Raw genomic sequence first — 24314 nt, 5'->3', positions numbered from 1 at the left:
AAGCCTCTTCATACGTACAGGTGACTGCATGTGTGGCTGCATGCAAGTCAGAGAATCATAGAAATATAAAATGCCCTGAGTTGGAAAGGATCCACAAGGATCACTGAGTCCAACATGCATGAGTGTGACTGCATAAGTTCACATGCATAAGTGCATGCTGCTGAGTTCCTCCAAGGGAGCACAACTGATCTGTGTGTATGTGTGTTGATTTTGCCGTCTCCAGCTTTCCCATGTACATCCATACACACGCCTGCAAGCACCCATGTGTACGCTCGTGTCTCCTGGCTCCAGTTTAGCCACCCACACCCCCTGTGAGTGCTACCCAGGTGCCAGACTGGCTCAACACTGCAGCTCACCTGCAGCAACCTCAACAGCCCCATGACCATGCCCCTTGCCTGCCATGGGCAGCCTAATGAGGCATGGGTCAGCTGCCACAGGGCAACTTGTGGGGCGAAGGAGCCCCACAACCTGGCTGGCATGGCTGGAGTTGGTGTCCAATGTGGTCCAGCCCATGTTTGAGGGCTATTGGTGGGTATAGGTGACGTGTTCACAACTGAGAGCTCCCAGAAACTGAGGCAACCTGGTGCTGGAGGCAAAGGTGAGGTGCGATGTGAAACCTCAGGCACTATAGCTGGTACTCCAGGGTGTCATGAGCTGTGGGGGTGTCATGCAACCCTAAACTGTCCCCAGACCGTGCACTGGAGTTTTGCAGGTGGCACTACGTCATGCATACTACCTTCAACACCGGTTTGGTTCAGCAGGTCATTTCCTTTAATAGATACACAAGAGTGGCACAGCTGAGGTGGGAGTGCCAGTGGCAGCCCAGTGGTACCGAGCCCTGGCCCCCCATGCTGAGGTAGAGGTGAGCGTTGCTCCACGCTCGCCTGCTTTGGCACTCAGGGGTGCGAGCGGGTGGGGGAGGTGCCCGCTTAACCCCAACGAGGTAGTTAGGAGTGCCCAGCACAGTGCCCTCCATCTCCCTGCCCTCCCCGTTGGGGGCCCTGGCATCTGGGAAGTCTTTGGTAGTGGGGAGCACTGCTGGGTCTCCCTGCCCTGCCCCCACCAACAAGCACCTCCCAGTGCACAAGCCCTACCCCGATATTAAGCCCCATCCCCATCCCCATCTCTATCCCCATTAGATTCACCCCCACCTAACAAGCCCACACAATACACTCCCACCAGTCCCACCAGTATCCCCAATATTTGCCCCCCAGGGTGACCCCCTTGAGTTGAGGACCTGAGGGGTTGAGATGCCACCACCCTGGAGTGGCCAGGGAACACCCAGAACCCTGGGGGTATCCCAGGGCGGAGGCACCAAGCCAAAGCAGCGTGGGAGGGCTGTGTCCGGGGGTCTGCAGTGGGTAGGGGGTGCTGTATATAGAGGATGCAAGGCATAGGGGCTGCAGGGTATAGGGACTCCAGTGTTTGCACTAAGGGTGTGCTCAGGTGATGAAATGTGGGCACCAAGGATGTGCACTGGGGGTGTGTATAGGGGACACGATGTGTATGAGATGCAGCAGATGCACTGACACTGTGTATAAGGGATGCAGTGTGCATAGAGATGCGTATAGGAAAGACAATATGTAGGAGATACAGGTTGGGCATTGAGCGTGGCAATGTGGAGGGTGCAGTGCGTGCACTGAGGTGGGTCTGGGGGCTGCAGAGTGTGCACTGAGGTGGGTACAGGGCCCACAGTGTGTGCATTGAGGTATGTGTGGAGGGTGCAGTATGTGCACTGAGGTATGTGTAGGGGCTGCAGTGTGTAGGGGCTGCAGTGTGAGGATCCCGGGAGGGCCCCAGGCAGAAGGGTAGACAGGAGCTGTATGGTGGCTGAGCTGGAGTCAACGCCTGGGAAGGACAGTGCATGTGTCAGAGGGCACGTGTGGGGAAGGGATCCCACACGCTCGGGTAAGGAACAGAAGGGACCACATGGGTACCCACAGCCTTGCACGGACACAGCTCGGTATTGCAAGAGGTACCTTCAGGTCCCCCATCCCACCTTGGTGGCCCAGGTGGGTCCCACAGCTCGTCTTCCCAGGCCCTGGGGATGCCAAACTGCTTTTTGGGAGCAAGGGGGCCTCTCCCCTATGGTGAGGTGCTGCTGGGAGTGTGGCTGTGTGAGGGGGCTGGGAGCAGTGGGTTTGGGGCGTGCATGGGGTTCAGACGGCTCTGGGTGTTCCCTCCACCAGGTGCTGAGGGAATCGTGGGCCGGCGGGCAAACAGGACGCCTAGGGAGCAAGAGTAAGGAGGTTAGGGTTGGGGCCTCTGCTTGCCTGAACCCCAGCATCCAGGCCAGGGAGTATGGGACCAACACCCCTTGGGACTCCAGACCCCTCATCCATCACCCTCAATGCATCCCCTGGCCCCGTAACCCTCACTCACATGAGGCAGCCACTGGGGTGGCCCAGGACCATTTGGCTGGCCAGCCTGTGTGCTGATTAACCTTTCCAGCTCTAATTAACTCCTGAAGAAAAAGCCATCAATTCTAATTGGGGGTGTCTCGGTGGGGCAGCCACGGAGCTGGAGACATGAGGTGAACTGCTTAGCCAGGCACAGGCACACTGGCACCCTGAAGAAGCTTCTGCTCTAGCAAAGCACTTCATCATTCACCCCTGCACCCAGGTCCATGCTCCGCAACCAGCCAACCTGTACACGCAGAGACCCTCTGGGCACACCAACATCAGGGTGACCACAAATCCAAGCCCTGCCTGCAGGACCCCATGATGGGGGATGACCCCAGATGCCTTTTTGCACTTCTCTGTCCATACACCTAGCCATCTGTCCGTCCATCACTTTGGCCCTTCATTGCTAGTCCCCGCTGTGGGCCAATTTCCATCCTCACTGACCCCTCCTTCTCCTGCCCCCTCTCCCCAGGCCCTGCCACTTCATTACAATGGATTTTATAGTAAAGACATCAGATTGAAGGAAGGACTTGCTGGCCAGGCAGTGGCTATAAGTTATTGGATTTCCCGGCCGCAATTACACAGGCCAAGCGGCCCTTCTATTTACCTGTGTAGACAACTCCATTTATTTCTATTGACATGTTGATACTGCTAATGCCGTTGGTGGACAGGTTCAATGCGGCCTCCTGTCTGTCATCTGGGAAAGGAAATACCAATATGAGCATTAAGAGAAACAGAAACAAGAACCTGCCCAAGACAGAGAAGCGGGGATCTGGCCTCTCTGGGCATCCCAGATCCTCTCCAGCCACTGCTGCTCTCTCCTGGGATGCCAGGGAATGGGGTGACACAAGCTGAGGTGTGGCATCCTGCTACCTCGGTTGGAGATCTTGATGTTCATGGGGAACTGTGAGGCCACGGCCAGGAGGTTGTGCTGCAATGCATGTTGCACCAGCCGTTGCTGCTCCTCTGCCGTCAGAGCCACCTTCTTCTCTGGAGGCTCCCCTGTCTCCAGCTTCTCCCGCAGCTGCTCCAGCACTGCTGCTTGCGAAGCGGCTGCTGCCTGGGCTGCTGCGAGATGGTGGCCGGCCAGTCCCACTGGGATAGCGATGCGCCCTGGCACTGCTGCTGCCAGGACGCCATCCTCTGCAACAACAGAGAGAGCTCAGCAGTTCTGTTCATCTCACCATCCCCAGCTGGTGCCACTTCCATCCCAGCAGTATGGGGCATGGCGGGCCACCACCCATCTGAGCTTGGTCTTTCTCCAAACAAGGAAAATAAAGCTTTCCCAGTTCCAGAGAGAGACTAAATTAATAAAACTGTTCCTTTTTTCCCCCCCAAGCAAAAAAGGGCAAGAACAGACACGTAACAACCCTGCTGCCAGAGTAGTGTCTATGCCTGGGGAGAGACATGCAGACATTCTCCTTACCCACCTTTCTTAACGGTGTGCACCTGTCCAAGCTGGCCACAGCTGTGTGTGGAGATGCTAAGAGCTGGCAGAGGCATTTTGGGGGAGCCCAACAGGGTTGGGGTGCCACTTGGTGAGTAGTTGAAGAGTGCCGTGCCAAAAGTCTGCCTCCGTCCCTCCCGACGGTTGCTGTCGATGGCAGCTTGGAGCTCCCCAGGAGAGCTGAGTGCCCGCTTCTCACATTCATAGGGATACAGGTACTTCATGTATCTGAACAGTGATAGAAACAGGATGAGATCCAGCATCACACAACTCCCAGACAGCTCTGTGTTGAGCAAAGATCAGGCTGGAGATGGTGCCTGGGAAGGAGCAGAGCCCTCCATCCCATTTTGGGGCACCACATGACACACCCCACTTGGTGTTCTGGGACATCTGAGCCAGCCAGTGGGTGCCCCAGCGTGGGTGCCCCCTACCCACTGTGACCACCAGGCACTCACTGCGTGCGGAGGGTGAAGGCAGCGCTGGTGATGGAGGTAGGTAGGTTGAGGCCCTTGGTGATCTCTCGCCAGATCTTCTTGTTGATGACTTCGACCAGGCCACCCTTGTCTGTCACCAGTCGGTACAGTGTGTACAAGTCCAGCACTTGCTTGGCCATGATGGGGATGCGGTTCACGGGTGTCCCTTCCAGACACGTATGGAGGAGAGAAAGGGTATAAGGTGAACCCAGGGAGACCTTCCCTTCCTGGGGACACCGCCCCACTGCCAGTGCAGGTACTGGGTGTCCTACAAGGGGAGAGGCTTCTCTTTGTGCCTCGGTAAGGACCCATAGGCACAGGGGGTTCAGGCAGGACCACAGAGTGCCTGGAAGAGCAGCATCATGTCTGTGAGAAGGGCAGACCCCAGGATGCTGGCACACGGTTCCCACAGAAGAAGCTGTTGGTAGTGCTGGGTACACTCTCAGCTGGGATGTGGACACTGGGATGGGCAAAGTGCCTCCTCCAGAGCCCCAGAGATAAGGCTTTCCAGCTCTGTATAGAGCATCTTCCCCTCAGATCTCTCAGAGCATCCTAGAAGGACACTCTCTGTAACCCCCTCCCTTCAGAACTTACAAAGAGATCCCATCTAAACTTCATAAAGGGATTAAACCTATAACTCTCTGAAGAAGGATTCTCCCCATAACCCTTCTGGAGGGACTCATCCTATAACCTCCCTGTATAGAGGTTTTCTCTCTCAAAAATCCCCCCAGCCCCATAAAGAGGGACTCCCCCAAGAGCCCCCGGAGAGACTCCCTACCCCACAGATTCTCCATAGCAGTCCCCCAACACCTTAAAGGCCTTCAGTGCCTCACCTCAAGAGACCTGAAGCCAACTCCCCTTCAAATGCCTTCAGCAGAGATCCTGACCACTGGTGCTGTAGCATCACCTCCTCACAGAGGCCATGGGGCAAGGAGGCATAGGGTGACAAGGGCTCTGTGAGCCCAGCATGGACCAGCATGGTCCCCACAGCCACCAAGTTTGTTTACAACCCCCCTCTTCACTTTCCCAGCACCCCAAAATAGCCCCGCAGCCTTGCTCTGCCCCACAGTGCCTTGGGGAAACAGTCTGCGCAATGGCTGGGAGCTGCAGCAGGGCCAGGAGGGATGAACATTCCATCCTATTCTATCCTGTCCCATCCCACCCCATATTTATTCCTCCTGCGGGGCGGCGGGTGGTATTGGAAAGCCATCTATTTGGCCAGGGGAGGCTGTCACAGCTGTGCTTTGCCCCTCAAACGAAGCCGTCACTCACCGCCATCCTCCAGCATCCCTAATTTATGGCCCTGATATTGGCTTGGCTTCTTCACATAAGCCTGAAAAATGAGCTCTTTTTATTCCTTTACTGAGTTCATTTAACTTTTTTTTTTTTTTTTTTGTGTGTGTGTGTGTGTGTGTTGTTCGCTTGATTGGGAAGGGGGAGAGTTTATCCTCCTGGGAAAAAGGCAGAGATATTGGCTTGATATCTGCCAGTGGTCCCTTGCAAGCCCTGCCAGGGGGCTGCCAACATCAGCCCCATCACCTTGGGGTGGGGGGCAATTCGAGGGCTCTCCATCACCTCAACATGCCAACAAGTTTGTGAGGTGTCAGTCCCTGACTGATATCCCATAGGCTTTTTTTCTCTTCCCCCCCCTCCCTGGCCATGACGGCTAATGAAAGCCGCTCACCATTAATCTCAGGACTGTGCAAAGCGGGCAGCTGGTGCCCATCCCACTGACAAAGGGATCTGTCTGCATCCCTGCAGAATGATGGCCCCCACCCCAGCCAGGGCAAGCAGCACAAAAGCCTGAGGAGATGATGCGGCCATTGTGGCGCTGCAATTAGCTCCTTGATTGATTAATGGCCCCATGTTATCGGCAGGGCCCTTGGCTCACCGGGGAGGCTGGGGAGGGAGCAGGGGAGGGTGCCTGCAGACCCCCTGTGAGCAAAAGCAGAAATAGTGTCCCCACATCCCAGCTCATCACTTTTGGGGATGCCATGGAGGTCGGGGCACTGGAATGATGTGCCCCGCTGCCTGCACCCCATGTCTTTGGGGTTGATGGTATCTCTCCCACCTCATCCATGGCCCCTGGGATCTCTTCCAGCAATCACCCACACACACACCACCGGGTGACCTCCCCCATGCCATGGGATCCCCAGTGTTTCACTCCATATTTCAGCCTCACTCATCTTCCAACCCACTGATAAATGCTTCGACAGACGGCCGAGAGGACGCTCCCCCTTTCATTAAGGTTCACCCCATAGGCACCAACCATCTCCTGGACCACTGACACTGCAGGGACACAGCCCGGGGGTTGCAGCCCCCTGCCCGTGTACCCCTGGGTGCCACAGCAGCACCTGCACTGGCTCATGGGTGCTGCTTCTTAGCCAGCTCCTGATGACTCCAGGATGCTGACCCTGCCCCGCAGTCTCCATCCCCTTTCTCTTTGCTATCCAGCTCCAAAATCCCCCACTCCTCAAACAGGCACATGCACACTCCCACTCACACACCTACACCCACACCCCTGCCTGCCCACCCTGAGGAGATGCCACCCACTTGGGGAGGTGTGGGACAGAGGGAACAGGACTGGAATGGCCATAAACAGAAGGATGAGGAGCAGCATTGACGGAGAAGCATCAGGCTCCCTCCCTCCTCCCTGCATCACCAGGCGTTTGCTTAATTAGCCCCAACCCCAATGGCGAGGGAGTTAATTAGCTCTGGAGAGAGAGATAATGAAGCCACCAAACAGCCCATGAATCTTGTGGCTGATGAATGCAAGGGGGCTGAGGCAGCACTGATGCTCCCACTTGCTCCCCACAGCCCTGCACCAGGACCAGGGTGAGCAGGGACACCCATGAGCCAGTACCCAGACTCCCACTGCCTCCAGCTGGGCTTCAGTGTGAGACCCATGGCCATCCCAGTCCCTTGCAGCACAGCCCTGAGTGAAGTGAGTTTTTTGGGTCTCAGCCCAACCCAAAATACTATCACTGCCACCCCACGGGCAGATAGGGACCCTCACCATCCTTCCCATGGGTATGACTCGGGGGCAGCTGACCTCTTCTGCCCACCCTCACCCTGCACACAGCCAGCTCCACTACTCCCAACCCTGCTCCCCCCAGCCTTCTCCTGTTAATTAGCTCGGCATTAACCTCTGCCTGGGGTTTACTGGCTATTGAGCGGCGTGTTCATTAATCCACATACCAGCAAAAGGCTCTAATTAATACAGCCGGCCACACGCCCACACTCGGCAACTTTTAATTGTCGCAGGCCCAGCCGGGGAGGGCGAAGGTTAAAGCATTTATCGAGTCCCCGGGAGCTGGTTTGGCCCCCCATGCCGATAGCAAAGATTTCCAATGTGGCTGGAGCGGCTGGCAAGCCCTTAACCCCTGGGTGCCCAGTGCTGCCCGGATCACTGACCCCACTCTGATGGCATCACGGGAGTCACTAAGAGTTGCCAGTAACGGACATCCTCACTGGACAACGCTAATGGGGGGCAAGAACCTGCACCACTAATGGACACTACTGAGGGCATCCTCACCTAGCATCACTAAAAGGTCCTGCAAATGGGCACTGCTAATAGGCATGATTAACGGGTTTTGTGAATGGTTGTCGCCAAGGAAGATGCTCACGAGCATCTCCACTGGGTATTGCTAGTGGGCACCCCTGTTGAGCACCACTAATAGGCATTGCTATCACCCTGATCTCAGGGGGCTCAAGGGAGCCCCTCTTGCCAGCAGGTATCTGTGGGGGTGTCTGTCTCGAGCAACGGGGGGAAATCTGCTGAGTTTATGCATGTGCTTGTGTCTGCACAGGAGATGGTGGGGGGAGACTCTGCAGAACCTGCCTGGAGGACTTGTAGGAGACCTGCAGCAGCTCGATGCCCCAGTCGACCATACCGTGAGCCCCTTCCCAGGCAGCTGGGGCAGGGGTACCAGCAGTGCCCACCCCAGCCACCCACCTTTACCTCTCTTCTGCATGAAGCCAAAGAGATCATCCAGGAACTCCTTGCGTTTCGGGTCCTCGTCCAGTTCATAGAGCTGGGAGTGGGAGAGAGAGGGGTCAGCGCTGCCAGCATACAAGGACATACGTGCCTAACGGGGACAGTGCTGGAAGCGGGACCCTGCCTGTTTTAGCGCCCAGCATCATCCCTGTCCCTAGTTGCCTGCTCTGCCAGCAACAAGAAGCTCTTCATGCCTCACAGATGGAACCCCCCAGCACAACCTCTGGGCTGACAGCACTGACCTCTTCCCGTATCCAGAGGCTGGCAATGGCTCTCCATGCACCACTAACTGTTTTACAGCCTTGCTGCAGAGATGTTGTACTTATGCCTCAGTTTCCCTGCCCCTATGCTCACTAGACAGAGGGACAACAGTGTTTCAGCCTAGGAAGATAATGCCAATGTAGATGCAGCAGCAGCAAATCTCAGGGCTTTGGACAGGTCCCTGGGGCTGGGATGCTCAGCCCTGCTCTGGCTCAGCAGCCTCCTGGCACTATGAAGTGCCAAAGTTCACCACGTCCCAGCACGGTATCAGGATTCCCATCCATGGAGACATGCATCCACCTGTGCAGGATAAGATAGTGGTCCCTTCCAGGGACATGGCGAGTTGATAGGCCCACAGCATCGAGTGCCAGTGAGGGAGCTGTGAGTGCCCAGGCTGCCCTACTCAGCCAGGGTGACAGGGCTATCAAAGACCTGACAAGCACGGCCCAAGCTCTGTCGCTGCCAGATGGGGCCTGATCAATGGCCAAGGACAGCTTGAGGTGCCTCCACAGAGGGGCATGTTGGCAAATCCTCCTCTCCCCGCTGGGCACAATGACACCAAAGTCATCTCCCCTGACCAGGCATTGGGACCCCAAATCCATCTTCGTTGGCTGTGCCTGTGGACCTGGGTGTGAGCACAGCAGTGACACATCCCCGCAAGGCACAAGGGCCTCCCGCAGTGTGTGTGTGTGTGCAAACCAGATGAGTGTGCACTGCGTGCAAGTGCATGAACGGCATGTGTAGCACTGTGTATGCACCAACACTGGTGCACATGTGTGCCGGCAAGTTTGCGGGTACGCTGATGCATCTGCAAGCAGGTCAGTGTGCACGTGTACACCCCTACAGCTGTGCTCATACTTATGTGCATTCGATGGACGCGGTTCTGGACAAATGGACACAACCCCTGAGGCTGAGCTGACGGACAGCACCAGGGAGGCAAGTGCAGCCCGTACAACTGGGACACGAAGCACCAGCTGCGTGCGAAAGTCAGGGCTCGCCTGATTCCAGCACAGCGCCTGGGTGACCATGACAAATTGGAGACCGCCAGATCGATGGCCCAGCAGTAAAAGTCAGAGCACATGAAGGAAAAATTAGCACCAATCGAAGGCGCTATAGACACCAATTCCTCCCAGCGAGCCTGGTAAGAATTTAAAGCCATTGAAAAGAAACAAAACTCAGCAGTCCAGAATGGATTTCCAAAACATATACAAAGAAATGCAAGCTGGAAAACAAAGTCAGGCACAAAATAAGAATCGTTTAAAAAACAATTGTGCTGGGAAAGGCTGTTAAAAACCAATAGAAAGGGAGCACCCCCGCCTCTACACAGCACATTATTCACTGGGCAGATAAAGGGAGCTGGGCTGCGGGGATGTGTCAGGCTGCGGGGACATGGGGATGTGGGGAAGGGGGGATAGAGGGATACGATGAGGACACCTGAATACAGAGATTCGTGGATGCACGGACATGAGAATATAGGGGTGTGGGGATCCAGGGACTTGGGGGACATGGAGATGTGGGGATGCAAGGATGGGAGGACACGGGGACACACAGGGATGCAGGGATGCTCCTACAGACACCCCACAGTTCCCATCACTGAACAGACACATCTAACAGAATTCTTCATCTAACCTATGGGTGCCAGCTGCCTGTCTCTTCTGTAATAGGTGAATGATAACAGCTTGTCCCTAAGTCTTTGGGTGGTACTGCCTGTCTCCCTCCACGTCCATGAGTGCTGTCTGACCAACTCAGAGCCACTCCATGATACTCCATCCCTGCTCCTTCCTTGCCCTCCGATTGCCACCTACCTGTACCCTCCTATAAGAAGGTGCTTTCAGGGTGACGCATCCCCTGAGTGCCAGCACCCTGTCCCTTCCCTCCACCATGGAGCTCCCTGCCTTGCTCTGTCCCCCTCTCCATTGCCTGCCCTTTCTCAGGAGCTTCTTGAGCCATCGATTACAGTAACTAGGTCAGGCTGGGAGCAGAGCTCTCTGCTTTGATTTTTGCCCTGGGGAAGGCTGTGTGAGCCAGGCTTTGCCTACATTTCCCTGCCTGTCTCTGCCTGCAGCAGGGCTTTGACCCTCACCTCCATACCAAGGCCGTTCCTACACTCTGTGATCTCTTGGCTTGTCAAAGCAGGAGCAAACACCCCAAATCAGCAATTGCTGTCCATCCCATCGCAGCATGAAGACACCGCCTTCCTTAAAGGTCAATACAGAAGGTGGGCTCCTGCACCCGGAGCTCAGCTGCACCCACAGCTCTTCTGGAGCTCCAAGTGTTGCTCACACTTCTGCTCCCACAAAGGCAGGCAGGATCCTATCGGTGTGTGCCACCACTGCCCCCAGCCCCTGAAACAGGTGTGACCTCCAAGTGCCAGGATCTATTCTTCCACCACTGATTAACCTTTAACCTTTTATCTGTGGGGCACTGAGATGCAAAACCACACTACATCAATTGGGGAGCAAAGGTCGGCTTTTAAGTGGAGACGAGTGGAGACGAGTAACAGCGGATGCACTGGGCATCCCATGATATTTGGGGATGCTCAGGCTGGAGACAAGGTGATTTTTGGGGGGATTCTTGCTGATGGAGGGTGGTCTGGGTCCCAGCCAAGGCTAGCAGTGGGATCCACGTGCCACAGGTTCACAGCATGCCATTGTGTGGCATGGGTGGTGGCGTCCTACAGCATCCAGGCATGGAGGGACTACCAGACACCCCCACCCAGTCTTGAGGAAGGAGCCAGCTCCATTCCTTATCCAGGGCACCTGGCCTTGCCGTTCACCCTCCTCTTCCTGCAAGGCAGGCACCATGGTTGTCCCCCACACCTCACTTGGGGACTGACCACCTAAGTGGCAGATCGCAACGCCCCAGGATCACACGCAATCTCTGTGGGGACACCCTCCCCCCCTCCAACTGGGTGTACGTAGCCCCACACAGGCTTACATAACCCTACACAGATGTGTGCAAGCGCACAGGACTCTGCAGGAGTATGCACAACCCTGTGTGGGCTCACACAATCCCACACGAGCGTGCACAGCTTTGTGTGGGTACACACGGCTCCACATGGGTGTGCACAAGGCCTCACAGGCACACATGACTCCATACAAGTGTGTGCACAACCCTATGCACGCACACACATCCCCTCAGTGACACACACAAGCTTGCATGGGCACATACAACCCTGCATAAACATGCACAACTCTGCATCAGCACGCACAACCCTGTATGGGTGCACAGAACATCATGTGATTGTGCACAATCCTGTACATGCACACACAACCTGCCCAGGCACAAATCCCTGCCCAGGCACACACAACCATGTCTGGACATGCACAGCCTTCTACAGGCGCGCATATCTCCAGGTGGGCAGGCACAACCCCAGGTGAGCATGCACAGCCCTTTGTGGGTGTGCACAACTCTGCATGAGCATGTGCAACCCCATATGTGTTTGCAAAACCCTGTATATGTGTGCACAATCCCAGATGGACACACACAACCCTTTATGCGCGCAACCTCAGATGGGCACGCACAAGCCTGTATGTCTGTGCACAACCCCAGACAGACATATACAACCCCACACATGTTTGCACAATCCCAGATGTCCATGTACAACTTTGTATGTGTGTGCACAACCCCAGATGGATGCACACAACCCTTCACGTGCATGCAAAACTCTTTATGGGCGTACCCAACCCCAGATGGGCTTGCACGAGCCTGTATGTTTGTGTACAACCCCACATGGGCTTGCATAAGCCCGTATGTGTGTGCACAACCCCAGGCAGACAGGCACAACTCTGTATGTGTGTGCACAACCCCAGATGGTTACACACAACCCCACACACCTGTGCGCAAGCCCAGAACACACACCTAGATGGGTATGCACAGCCACATACGTGGATGCACAACGCTAGACAGGCATGCACAACTCCAGAGAGGTACAGCCCTCCCAGATGAACACCCCCCACTCACGCAGGGGCACACACCACCCCAGAGCATCCCCCCACTGCGCACCTCGAGGCAGTCAGGCAAGCCCTGCCCAGGGGCAGTTGTGCAACCCGAGCAGCAACTCCTGCTTGCGGTGACCTATGAGCAAGGACCCTTTTAATCGTGTTTGTATTGATATAATTAGTAACTCATTTAACGCCATCGATGTAACTATATTCCTCTATAAACAGAAGTATTAAACTGTCAAGCCCAGGGATCGATATCCCACCGGTGCACAGCGCAACTCCGCTCTGCTGTCCCGGGGGACCCCATCCATGGTTCTTGGCCCCTCAAAAGCTGCAACACCCCCAGCACTGACCCACCTCTGCCCGGCACTGGCGCCACCGAGGTGCTGGTGCAGGGACAGAGAGGGGTGTCCTTGCCTCTACCCTACATGGGTGCAGCTGTGGGGACCCTGCTCTCTCCTGTCATCCTATTGCCATGGCGACATCTTTATTCCTTAAGGGATGAGGATAACGGGGCTTGTCAGGCAGGTTAAAGGTCAGCGGGTCGAACATGGTTTATTAAAGGGATGGGAATAGACCTTGTGCCTCTATCTCCTCCTCACCGCAATTAAATAGCATCGTTAGCACCTCTCACTGATCCAGGAGATGCCTCTCCCAGAGCGAGGGGAGCTTATAGGATTGGAGCTAGGGTCCCTGACACCCCTTAGCCTGGTTGATCCCCTAGACAGAGAAAGGATGCGGTGAGGTGCTAAGCCATCTCTTAGGCATCTCCAGGCTGCCCTGCCCTGGGGAGCCACCCCCTCTACCCCCCCAGGGCTCTGCTGCCAAGGGAAACGATTGCAGTGGGACCCCCTGCAGCCCTTGCTTGGCTGCCACCTCCTGCAGGCAGCGAGGGCTCAGATCAGCAACCAGGATTTAATCCACTTAATATGAGTCATATCGATCCCAGACCCTGCTTGGTTCCCCTCTGCCTCACGTCCCGCCCCCCCCAACCCCAAGCCGCTTAATATGCACCGCATTGATTAGCCGCACTGCTAATTTTTCCATCTGGCCACTCTTCACGCAGGGAGCTCAGGCAATGCTCATCCCTGAGCACCCCGCCAGCACCCTGGGGTGTAGCTACACTCCACAGCTGTCTGACTGCTGGTGGGCTGTGCTGGGGTCCTTCCACCCCTCCAGAGCATCACTGTTGCCTCTGAGCTGGGAGTTCCTGGGCCCTTGCCCGTGGAGCTGGTGCATGGCCAGGTGCTCAGACACTCAGGTGTGTCCCTCCACATCCTGATGGGATGGAGGTACCAGAAAGCTGTCAGTGCCTCAGTTTACCCCTCAGGCTTGAAACCACAAGAACCGGCTATTCCCAGCAGTGCACAGCCCCATGTACTGCAGGGTGCACAGAGCTCCCCACTGTTCCCCTCACCATGGGGCAGACACAAGGGAACTCAGAGCTTGCAGGTTCAGCCCTGGAGCTGGGGGGCAGCTTGCTCCCTGCTGGGCACAAACCACCCCCTGACCTTGGCAGCCACCGCTTGCCTCCACTGCCCGCCGTTAATAAGTTAATGGTTACAGGATGGCTTTGCCTGAACTCCAATTGCATTCAAAGGCGCTGCTGGCTCTTGATGGGGGGCTGCTCCCCTGAATCCACAGCCCCAGTGGGTGCCCGAAGGATTGTTCAGCCCAATAACCCCACCCTCAGTTGTCACCCCACTGATGTGACTGGACACCCCCATCCAGTGCCCTCTCCCAGCACTGCGGCTCCCTCCTCAAAGCCTTTCATCATGCTTAATATTTAACGGTGCTTTATAGAGCAGCAGGTTTAATCAGCGATGATAATGCAGCAGATCCGGCAGGTCATTAAAACCCCTCTCCCCACCGTGGCGGGCGCCACCGTTCCTGGGAGACCTGCCTGCTGCAAACATTAACCTGGCTTCACACAAGGTGAGCGACTGTTTGCTGGCGGCACTGTCCTTGGGGAGGGCAGCCCCCTGGCCGCTGCCTGGCCCTGAGGTGAAGGGGAATGCTCACAGGCTCCCCAGCTTTCTCCTCAGCTCGTTTTGCAGAAGGGGAAACTGAGGCACAGGGTGACAGCATGACTTGCCCTAGGGCTGGAGCCATGTATCCAGAGGAAACATGCCACGTGCTGCCACCCCAGGCACCGTCATGGCCCTGTCCCATCACCCTGTATCCATCCGTATGGGGGCTGTGGCATTGGGGTTGGGTCCCAGCTCCGGGCAAGCGCGCGTCCCCCATGCTTGGCCCCTTGTTACTCGTTCATGGCTGAGCAGGCAGGGAGTCAATGAGGGGATTTGTTCGGGTTAACCTCCCTGACCTGCTGGTGCTTGCCACACTGCCGCCTCCGCTCCATCCCTGCTTTCCCCTCCACTCCTGCCTCCTGCTCTGTCCTTGCTTCCCACTCCATCCCTCCCAGGATGACTGGAGCCATGCACCCACCTTGAGCACCAGCATCACCCCAGGTGTCCCCCAAGGGACATGCACAAGCACATCTGCTATATGTGTCCAGGTGTCCACACAGGGTGTGTGCTTGCACACGCAGGGATCTGCACAGGCACTTCAGGGCTGGGCGACTATGAGGGTGCACATCTGCAGGGGGACTGTGCACATACCTGCGATGTGCACTGAGTGCACATTGACCACCCCATGCACCTCCAGCCCCATCCTCTGCCTCTGGCCACTTTGATGGGACAACAGAGGAAGAAGGACTGGTGCGTATCCGGTGCCAGACATGCCAGCTGCTGTCACCAGAAGAGCCATGTACCCAAGCATAAAGGGCTTCTGGGGCTAGTGCTCACTCCCACCCCACCACTGGACAGAGGATGTGGACAATGGATCCAGGATGGAGCAGCCTCAAGCTACAGCCCACAGTGGGGGAACACAGCCCCACCAGCACAGGCATCCCCAGTGGGTGCCCTGTGCCCCAGGTGATACGTTTCCACAGCTCCCGCGTACAGAACTCAGCATGCTCACTCTGTACATACTCGTGTACCCAGTGCACCCCGACCTGCACACTCACACAGCCTCCAGCTTGCTCTGCACACACACATGTGTGCATGCTGCCCTTTGAGCACTCTCACCTCCAGACACACTCTCCTGGGGCAAACACTCCCCATCATGCACGTCATATACGTCAGCCATATACGTGCTCTCCGTCTGCATATATAGCCTCACATGCATCCCCTATACACTATGCCTGCGCACACACACTCGCTATGTACATCCATGCATCCCGTTCACACATCTAGACGCACTTATACCCTCTCCTTTTGCACACACACCCCACGCACACACGCCCCGTGCAGACAGGCACATCTGCTGTGCATGCTCACACATTCCCTATGCATCCCTACGCATTCCTCCCCATACATGTATACACACACATCCTGTGCACACTCATGCAGCCCCTATACACACCTTCCCTGTGTGCACACACACCTTGTGCATGCTCAGACATTCCCTCTCTCCCTGGTACATGTTCACATGTCCCATGCACATTCACTGCTATGCACACCTGAACTCACTTCCACACCCCCACGCAGGTGCAAAAGCCCCGTGGGCACCCTGGTGGGACCAGATCTCATCTCCCTAGGGCCGGATCTCACCTCCCTGTTGCAGCCCTTTCCAGCCTGCTGTCACCGGCACAGGGGATTTACCTCTATCATTAACCCAATTAGTGGATTAGCAGGGGCCCAAGCCAGCAATGGGGTGTAGCCCTCCCCAAAACCCCACTCACATCTGATTCCAGGGCAGCATCTGGGGAGGGAGCCAGAGACAGCTGCAGGGTAAGGACTCCTGCTGGGTCTCCTCTCCGCCGCAGTGCCTTATCCTCACACTCTTGATTAGTTTTTACACCTCCTCTTTGGAGAACCTGATCCCAAGTCCTTGGGACCCACAGGTTGGGATATGGTGTCATAGCAGCTGCTGAGATACTCCCAGCGTTTGTGGACTGCCGTAGTGCTGGGAGTACCCCTGGGGGGCAGCAGGGGGGACTGGACTGGGGCTGGCAACCAACAGGACTGTTCAGGTCTGTGTGCTGGGGCAAGGGGCGCAGGAGTAGTTGTGGAAGGAGGCTCAGCCCCCAAACCCTGCCCCAAACACCCATGGGTCCACATGTGCAGACAGTGGTCCTTGCATGTGCGGGAGAGCCTGTAGAAGCTGGGACACTACACATCACCCCATACATACACACAAGTGTGTTCGGACACGTGTGAGCACATCATATGCACGTAGGCACACGCATGGTGTCATACACACCCCTACACACACACACACACACACACACGGTTCCATGCACACTTGGCCAGACCCACACACACCTGGGCACTCATATAGGTCAATAAACACAAACCACCACTCACTCGAGTTCACACACACTTGGGCACTTATATGAATTTATACACATGCATAGGATCTCCCAGGGATCGATCCCTACACACTTGGACATTCATATGGATCTACACACCCACATCAGCCCTCACATAGGCTCAGAAATCTGTGGGCACACCCCTATACTTACACGGGCACTTATATGGATCCATACATTCACATTGGTCCATATGAGCACACACACCCAGAACACTGCCACATGCACTCCCAGCCATATCCCACCAGCTCCCTGCTCCCGCCCTGTGCCCCTGCACTCGTGCCAGAGCTGCTGCCACTGGGGATTAGCCTGCTGACCCTTGCTGCCTCCTCACTGCAGGTGGTCCCAGCCTCAGGGCAGAGCTCTGCCCACAGGTTTGCGGGTGAGAAGCCTCCAGGCAGCTGCAGCCAGAAGCAATCACCACGTTCATCTGTTCCCCCCTCTGCTGCAGTGTAACCAGAGACCCTCTAATTTAGCCCCAGGAGTTCTGCGGTTGTTGTTCCTGCACCTGGGTTAAAGATGCGCTGGAGGCAGAGGCTGGGACCTCCCACTCCCCAGAGTTCTCCTCCTGAGCTGCCTCGTCTCCCCAGCCACGCAAGTGAAAGCAATGGGGAGACAGAGGCAGAAGGCCCAGCACTGCACAGCCCTGCCACCATGTTTTGGGGTGACCCCAAGGCAAAGGATGGGGAACTGACAGATCAGGATGCCCACAGTATGAAGGGCTGCAACCATTTCAGAGAGCATCCACGCATGGCCAGTGAGCCCCTCCTGAATGCACGGAAAGGGTAGGTGGGTGCAAGAGGTGACTGCGGGCACCACAAACCAATGGGACAGGTGCAGCACCATGGTGGGAGGAGGAATGGCTACACCAGGGCTGTCCAACGATGACGGCAAGCAGCTGGTGGCAATGTAAGCCATCTCTGAATTAACTGCTGAGGAACACCAAGAGTCCCAAAAGGGGCATCTGCTGTTGGTCCCCCAACACTCCCAGACAGGGAGGAAGGAACTTCAGGAGGTCCGAGTTCCCCCAGCCACAAGCAGAGAGGTTCAAATGCACTGGTGAGGCCCTGGCACGGAGGACACCCTGCCAGCAAACATTCCACTGCCAGAGGGCTGGGCACAAAACCCAGATGTCCCTCCTGCCAGGGGCTTTCCCATGGTGCCACCTTGGGAAGCAGCTAGGGAGGGAGAGGGGAACTCCTGGCATTGCTCTTCCACCACTTGGAGGAAACCAGGGCTGCCACCTTCAAGCCTGTGGATGGCTCACCAGAGGGGAAAGCTGAATTGACGCGGCTGAGGTGGCATCAGCAATGCCAGGCTCTTCCTGGTGCCCTCCAAGTCAAACATGTGATGCAGCAATGCAGCATTGCAACTCGGTGGCATCCCCAGCTCCAGGGAAGAGGAGGCTTACGGGTAGCACACAGTCAGACCCTGCTTGGTATCCTCCACCCCAGGGCAGGGGCTGCCTTGCAGCACTGCGTGTGGGAGACCTCCCAGACCTTTGCCCAGGTCTCTACCCATGCATCCTTATCAAGTGTACATAGACCGGTGCTGGGGGCTGATGCAAGAGACAGGGGTGAGGGGGTCTCACAATCGTCTAACATCAGAGCAGCCCTCCCAGATCAGAGCAAAGGTCTTGCCAGCCACCCTCTCCTTCCACTTCAACCCCCCCAAACTGGTGCCTTGGGAAACCTATAATCTTGGGGGAAGGAGCATTTGCTTATTAACCCTCTGTGGGTTTCTCCACCACGACCTCATGCCCTGCTCCCGTTTTTAGCATCATAGCACTGCATGGATCGCTCCCCCACAGCTGGTCCTTCACCCACCTCCCATCCCATCCACACCAGGGCCTCCTCCTCTGCAGCGGAAAGCCAGGGAAGTTGCTCCCGTGCATCCTCCACAAACCAGCCTGCATTTGACGGTCACCACTCGTTTAGCTGTCCCTCCTACCCAGGAGGATGACAGCAAGGACAAACCCCGAGACTGGTCCTGGGTGATAACAGCATTACCATGCTGATATGGGACAGCTTCAAGCAGGGTTCCCAGTGGAAAACACAGCCCGTGTCCCTCCATGCCCCATAGCATCACAGCCCAGCCCCTGGGAAATCTCCGAAAGCTGGAGAATGGAAAACCTGTTCCCCAGGCTGGGTGAGGCACAGCCCTGCAGCCTGGGAAGGGCCAGAAGGTGACAGTTCTCCTAGGCAGGGGCACTCCCCTCTGGAATGATCACAGGGGAGGGACAGGGGTGACAGCCACCTTGCAGACTCCAAGGCAAGCCAGCACAGCAGCCTGCCCTGAACTGCCAGCCTGTACCCGGCAGCACTGTGCAAAGTCAGGGCAGGGCTGGTCCTGGGGCTCCTTTCCCCTCTTCCTGTCCCACCTCATTTAAGCCATCAAGAGGCAATCAGTCCCCTTGTTCCCGTGCTCCCAGGGGTATAAAACGTAAGGGATATCCCGTTGTCCCCCGGACGGGTTGGGACATGACAGCAAATGGGAAACCCACTTGGTGCATCTTTGGAGCAGGGATCCACTGCCTTTCTGATCAGAATCAGGGGGGAAAAAAGCAAGCAAGGAGCCAGATATCACCCTAGGAAGCGGTGGCAGGATTTATTCCCCACACACGATTCATTCCCAGACCTCCCTTGCCATCCATCTCCTTGCTATTCACACTGTTTTTGCAGCTCCATTCCTGTCCCACACGGAGAATGTGGTCAGCCTCAGCCAGGGGCAGGGCATGAGGCCGAAGGATGAGAAATGCCGGGGATGCTTTCTCTGTGTAAAAACCTCCACAGGGCTGGGAGGGAGGAGCTGCTTCCCACCTCCTGTCTGACCCCAGAAACCGGACAGTCAGCCTTTTTCTGCACAGCAGGGTGTAACGTAACACTTCCTGGACAAGATATTCGGCCTATGCAGCGCACCCACCTCGGCCCTTCCCGTGTTGCTTTCGAGGCAGCATTGGGTGCTGGTAGCCTCTCCGAGCACGGATGTGGGGCACATGCTGCCCGAGCCCTGCCTGCACCCATACGTGCTGCCCCGCAGGCAGGCACTTGCTGGGGTGAGCCCTGGTCCCTCCAAATAGCGCCGTATTGTGCAATCTCAAAACAGAAAAGGCAGTGGCACAGCCCCACAGCACCTGAAAAGTTGTGTCTCTGCTGCTGTCCCCAGCCGCTTCTGCCAGAGCCACAGTGGAGAGCCAGTAATTCCCCTTGTCTCACAGCCCCCTGTGCAGCACGGTCCTAAAAAGCCACACACCAGCTGCATGGGGACATCTCTACCTGCTCCACTCCTTTGCCGCATCCTCCTTGTCACCCACCCTGCCACCAGCACCACCCCTCTTTCCCTGAATGACGAAGCCAAGCACACGAGGAACGCAAACCCGACCTGGTGCTGTGCAGCCCACACTCTCACCTGTGCTCACTCTCACACACAGAGCAGCACCTCATGTGTGCAAACCAGGGCTTGTACAACCCAGCACGGGTAGGATCAACAGAGAAGCCTTTCCTCTACCCTGCGTACGAGCCTCAAGAGCCTTCTCCCTGCACCAGACCTCTGTGGCACAGGGGTCTTCCGTATGCCCACCAGCAGTGAGGTGACAGGGTCAACACACTGCTCCTTCCAGCCAATGCAGGAATCAATGAGTGGCATTGAACAGCTGTAATACACCCCAGCCCTTGCAGTGATACAGGGAAGCTCAGCTGAGCTCACGGCTCAGCTGCCAGCTCCTTGGGGTGACCACGTACCAGAATCCCCTCCCTTGTTTGTCTCCACAAAACCTCTGTGGACAGGGGTCACCTCATTTTGCCCATCACAGCACGCACTAGGGACAGAGCCCCTATGGGTCCAGTGGACACTTGGCACCCCGTTGTGCTGTGGAGTCTGCGGACAGGCATATGGAAGACAAGGGAGCTGAGGGACAGGAGGCAGGATGGAATGGGGCTCGCTGTCAGGGAGACGGGGATCACATGTGGATGCTTGTTATGGTGGGCCCAGGGTCAGGCGCAGCGAGGAGCATTTAGGAGGTACCCATTTGGGGTAGGATGGGGCTCCAGGACAGCGGTGCAGGGTTGCACTGCCTGTACTTGCCCGGTATAAGGTTTGGGGGCAGTACAGGGGGACTGAGGTGTTCCCATTTAGGGTGGCACGGTGATGCCTGTAGGTAATGGGAGTACTGGGAATCTTCTCTCGGGGTGGGACTGGGATGGGGTTTGAGGCAGTGGGGTTGCCTACTTAGGGCGGAACGCAGACAGCTTTGGGGGCAGTGGGGGGCATAAACAACGTCCATCCAGGGAGGGCTGAATGAGGGGGACGCTGAGGATGCTCCGAGCCGGGGTGGCGGATGCCTCCTACCTGCTTGAACTGCTCCTCGTAGGTCCACTCGTGGTGCGGGGGGGGCAGCGGCTCGCGGGGCTCCCCTTCTTCTTCCTCCTCCTCTTCCTCCTCCTCCTCCTCCTCCTCGCCCTCCCCCCCCGCGGCGGCAGGCGGCGGGCGGCGGCGGGGACCGGGGCACGGACCGGGACAGGGACCGGGCTCCGCCGGGGGCCGTCGGGGGCCGTCGGGGCCGCGGGCCAGGCGTGCCGCCTGCTGCCGCTGCAAGCTCTCCATCACCGCCGCCAAGCGCAGCCCCCCCGCCGCCCCCGGGCCCCGCGGCGGGGCGGCCGCCTGCGGGCACAGGGCACAGCCTCAGCGCCGCCGCCGGAGGAGGAAGGAGGGAGGGGAGGAAGCATCCCCCACCCGCTCTCTCCTCCCTCAACTCCCCCCGGCACAAAAGTTGGCCGCCCGCACCGGGCGCAGTACCCGCTGACAGAGGGGCTGCATCCCCCGCCGGGAACACACGGCATCTTCCCTGCTCCCACCCAGCACCCTGCCCTGCCGAGGACCTCACCTGGCTCTCCGGGACCTCTTCCTGCTCCACCGGGGACTATTCCCGCCCAGCACCCTGCCCAGACCCGGCTCTCCGGGACCCCATCCCTGCTCCGCCGGGGACAGGTCCCACCCGGCACCCCCGTCGCTGTTATGCGGGAAGCCCCCCCCCCCCCCCCGGTACGCTGGGGACCGCGTCCTGCCGAGACCCTCCGCCGCGGTTCCACCGGAGATCTTTGTCCCGACAGTCCCACCGGGGACGTTCTCCCAGTCACCCCCCCCGGCTCCTTCGCGGACCCCGTCCCGTTCTCCCCCGAGACCCCCCCCTCGGTTCTTCCGGGCGACCGTCTCCTCTGGAACGCTCCTCTCGCTCCCATCAGGGACCCCCACCCCGCTCCCTGTCCCCATCCTGTCCCACCAGAGACTCCCATCCTGCTCCCACGCCTCTCCCTATCCGATCTTGTCCTGCTGGGGAACACCGTCCTTCTCCCTGTCCCATCTTGATCCACCGGGTATCTCCATCCCTCTACCTCTCCGATCCCGTCCCACTGGAGACCCCTACCCTCTCCCTGTCCCATCCCGTCCTACCGGGGACCCCCACCCTCTCTCTGTCGCATCTCGTCCCACCGGGGACCCCCACCCTCTCTCTGTCGCATCTCGTCCCACCAGGGACACCCACCCTGCTCCCTGTCCCATCCCGTCCCACCGGGAACCCCCATCCCTCTCCTTGTCCCATCCTATCCCACCGGGAACCCCCACCCTGCTCCCTGTCCCATCCCGTCCCACCGGGAACCCCCACCCCTCTCCCTGTCCCATCCCCCTCCCACCGGAGACCCTCACTCTCTCCCATCCTGTAACAACCAGGGACCCCCACCCTCCCCCTGTCCCATCCTGTCCCACTGGGGATTCCCATCCCTCTACCTCTCCGATCCCGTCCTACCGGGGACCCCCACCTTCTCCCTATCCCACCCTGTCCCACTCCGCTTCCTCCAGGAACACCCACCCTCTCCCTGTCCCACCCCGCTCCCACTGGGGACCCCCACCCTCTCGCATCCTGTCCCACCGGGGACCCTCATCCCTCTACCTCTCCGATCCTATCCAACGTGGGACTCCCACCGTCTCCCTGTCCCACTCCGCTCCCACCGGGGACCCTCCGTGTCCTCCCCCGCTCTCACCAGGGACCCCTTCCCCGTCCCCTCCCCCGCGTCCCGGCGCGGTGCCCTCACCAGGGCGGGTCTGCCCGCCAGACTGGGGTTCTCCACCATGCGGCGGCTCCGCTCGGGGCTGTCCCCGCTGTCCCGGGGCTCGGCTGCTCCGCCCGGTCCCAGCCCGCCGCTCACATGGCGTCGCGCCCGACGATATTTCTTTTATTCCGCAGCAGATGAGGGTGGGTGGGATTTCCCCCCCTCTTTTCTTTCTTCCTCTCTCTTTTTCTTCCCCTCTTTTTTTTTTTTTCCTTTCTTTTTTTTTTTTTTTTTTTTTTTTTGCAACAAGTGGCAGGCAGGCAGCAACACCCCCTCCCCGCTCCCATTTGCTAGCGCACGTCAAGGCAGTCATTCGAGGGAGGGACGGGCTTGCGGCAATCCCGGGAGATCGCCCCGGGACCGACCCGCCGGGAGCCAGTCCTGATGGGGCCGGGGGAGGGGCTGGGGGTCCAGGAGTGTGTGGGGGGTGTTGTGTCTGGGTGTTGTCCGGGTGTTCATGTTTGTGTCTGGGGGTGTGCGTCCGAGTGTGTTTCGAGGGGGGTGGGGGTGTTTATCTATGTATGGGTTTATGGGAAGGGGTGGTCAGGGCATGCATGGGGGCGGGTGGGGGGGTGTACTGGGAGAGGGGGGCATAGAGGGGTGTGCAGGGGGTCCAGGTGTGCAATACGTGTCTATGGGTTCTGCAGCCATTGCACACACGCACAGAGGGTCTGTGTGTGCACAGATACCTGTCTGTGCTGGGAGAAGGGTGCATAGAAGGTTGTGGAAGGGGTCCAAGTATGCACACATGTGTCTGTTGGGAGAGGGGAGTGCATAGGAGGGGTGTGCAAGGGGTCTGTGCACGTGCAAGTGGATGCTGTATCTGTTAAATGCATGCACAGAAGGTCTGTGTGTGCACAGATACCTGTGTGAGCTGGGAGAAGGCAGTGCATTGCATGTCTGTGTTAGTGTGCACACGGTGAGATGAGTGTGCACCGCATGTGTGCTGCACTCATTGTATGCATGTAGAGGGTCTGTGTGTGCATGGATACTTGTGTGTGCTGGGAGGAGGCAGTCTGTTGTGAGAGTGTGCGCATTTATACACTTATTCTGTGCTTGCATGCATGTGTGCACACACTTAGTGAGCTGAGCATGCATTGCATGTGTGCTTGCAGAGTATCTGAGCACATATGTATTTATGCACACAGGGGAACCTGTGCACGCCCACCAAGAACCTGCCCTGCGTGCGTACGTGTGTGCACGCTGCATTTAAGTTGTGTTTGCACACGATTTGTGTGTATGCCTTAAGGAAGTGGAGGATGTGCATACATTGTACAGTGCTGTCCACATGCATCTGTGCAGCCATGTGCA

General features: G+C 57.6%; 1 protein-coding gene across 1 annotated transcript; it reads right to left on the bottom strand.

The window, feature by feature from the left end:
- Positions 1 to 1439: 1439 nt before the first annotated feature.
- On the bottom strand, positions 1440 to 23177 carry ARID3C (AT-rich interaction domain 3C). Its single transcript, XM_054055359.1, has 8 exons — positions 22986 to 23177; positions 21247 to 21558; positions 8284 to 8356; positions 4305 to 4488; positions 3833 to 4077; positions 3276 to 3545; positions 3010 to 3099; positions 1440 to 2228 (listed from the first exon to the last, which is right to left on the bottom strand). Exons 1-8 carry the CDS (start codon positions 23022 to 23024, stop codon positions 2086 to 2088), a joined length of 1356 nt encoding a protein of 451 aa, XP_053911334.1. The 5' UTR covers positions 23025 to 23177; the 3' UTR covers positions 1440 to 2085.
- Between the last annotated feature and the right edge of the window lie 1137 nt (positions 23178 to 24314).

This window comes from Cuculus canorus, chromosome Z (genome assembly GCF_017976375.1).
Source record: "Cuculus canorus isolate bCucCan1 chromosome Z, bCucCan1.pri, whole genome shotgun sequence".
Classification (NCBI taxonomy): Eukaryota; Metazoa; Chordata; class Aves; order Cuculiformes; family Cuculidae; genus Cuculus; species Cuculus canorus.
Note: the sequence above shows the minus strand (reverse complement) of the source record. Positions and strands in the feature narration are given on the sequence as shown.

Coding starts and splice junctions, on each gene's coding strand:
- ARID3C (XM_054055359.1), bottom strand. CDS start 23,024: ATGGTGGAGAACCCCAGTCTGGCGGGCAGACCCGCCCTG. Junction 8,357..21,246: donor ACGAGGAGCAGTTCAAGCAG/GTAGGAGGCATC, acceptor TCCCACTCCCAG/CTCTATGAACTGGACGAGGA. Junction 2,229..3,009: donor AAATGGAGTTGTCTACACAG/GTAAATAGAAGG, acceptor CTTGCTCCCTAG/GCGTCCTGTTTGCCCGCCGG.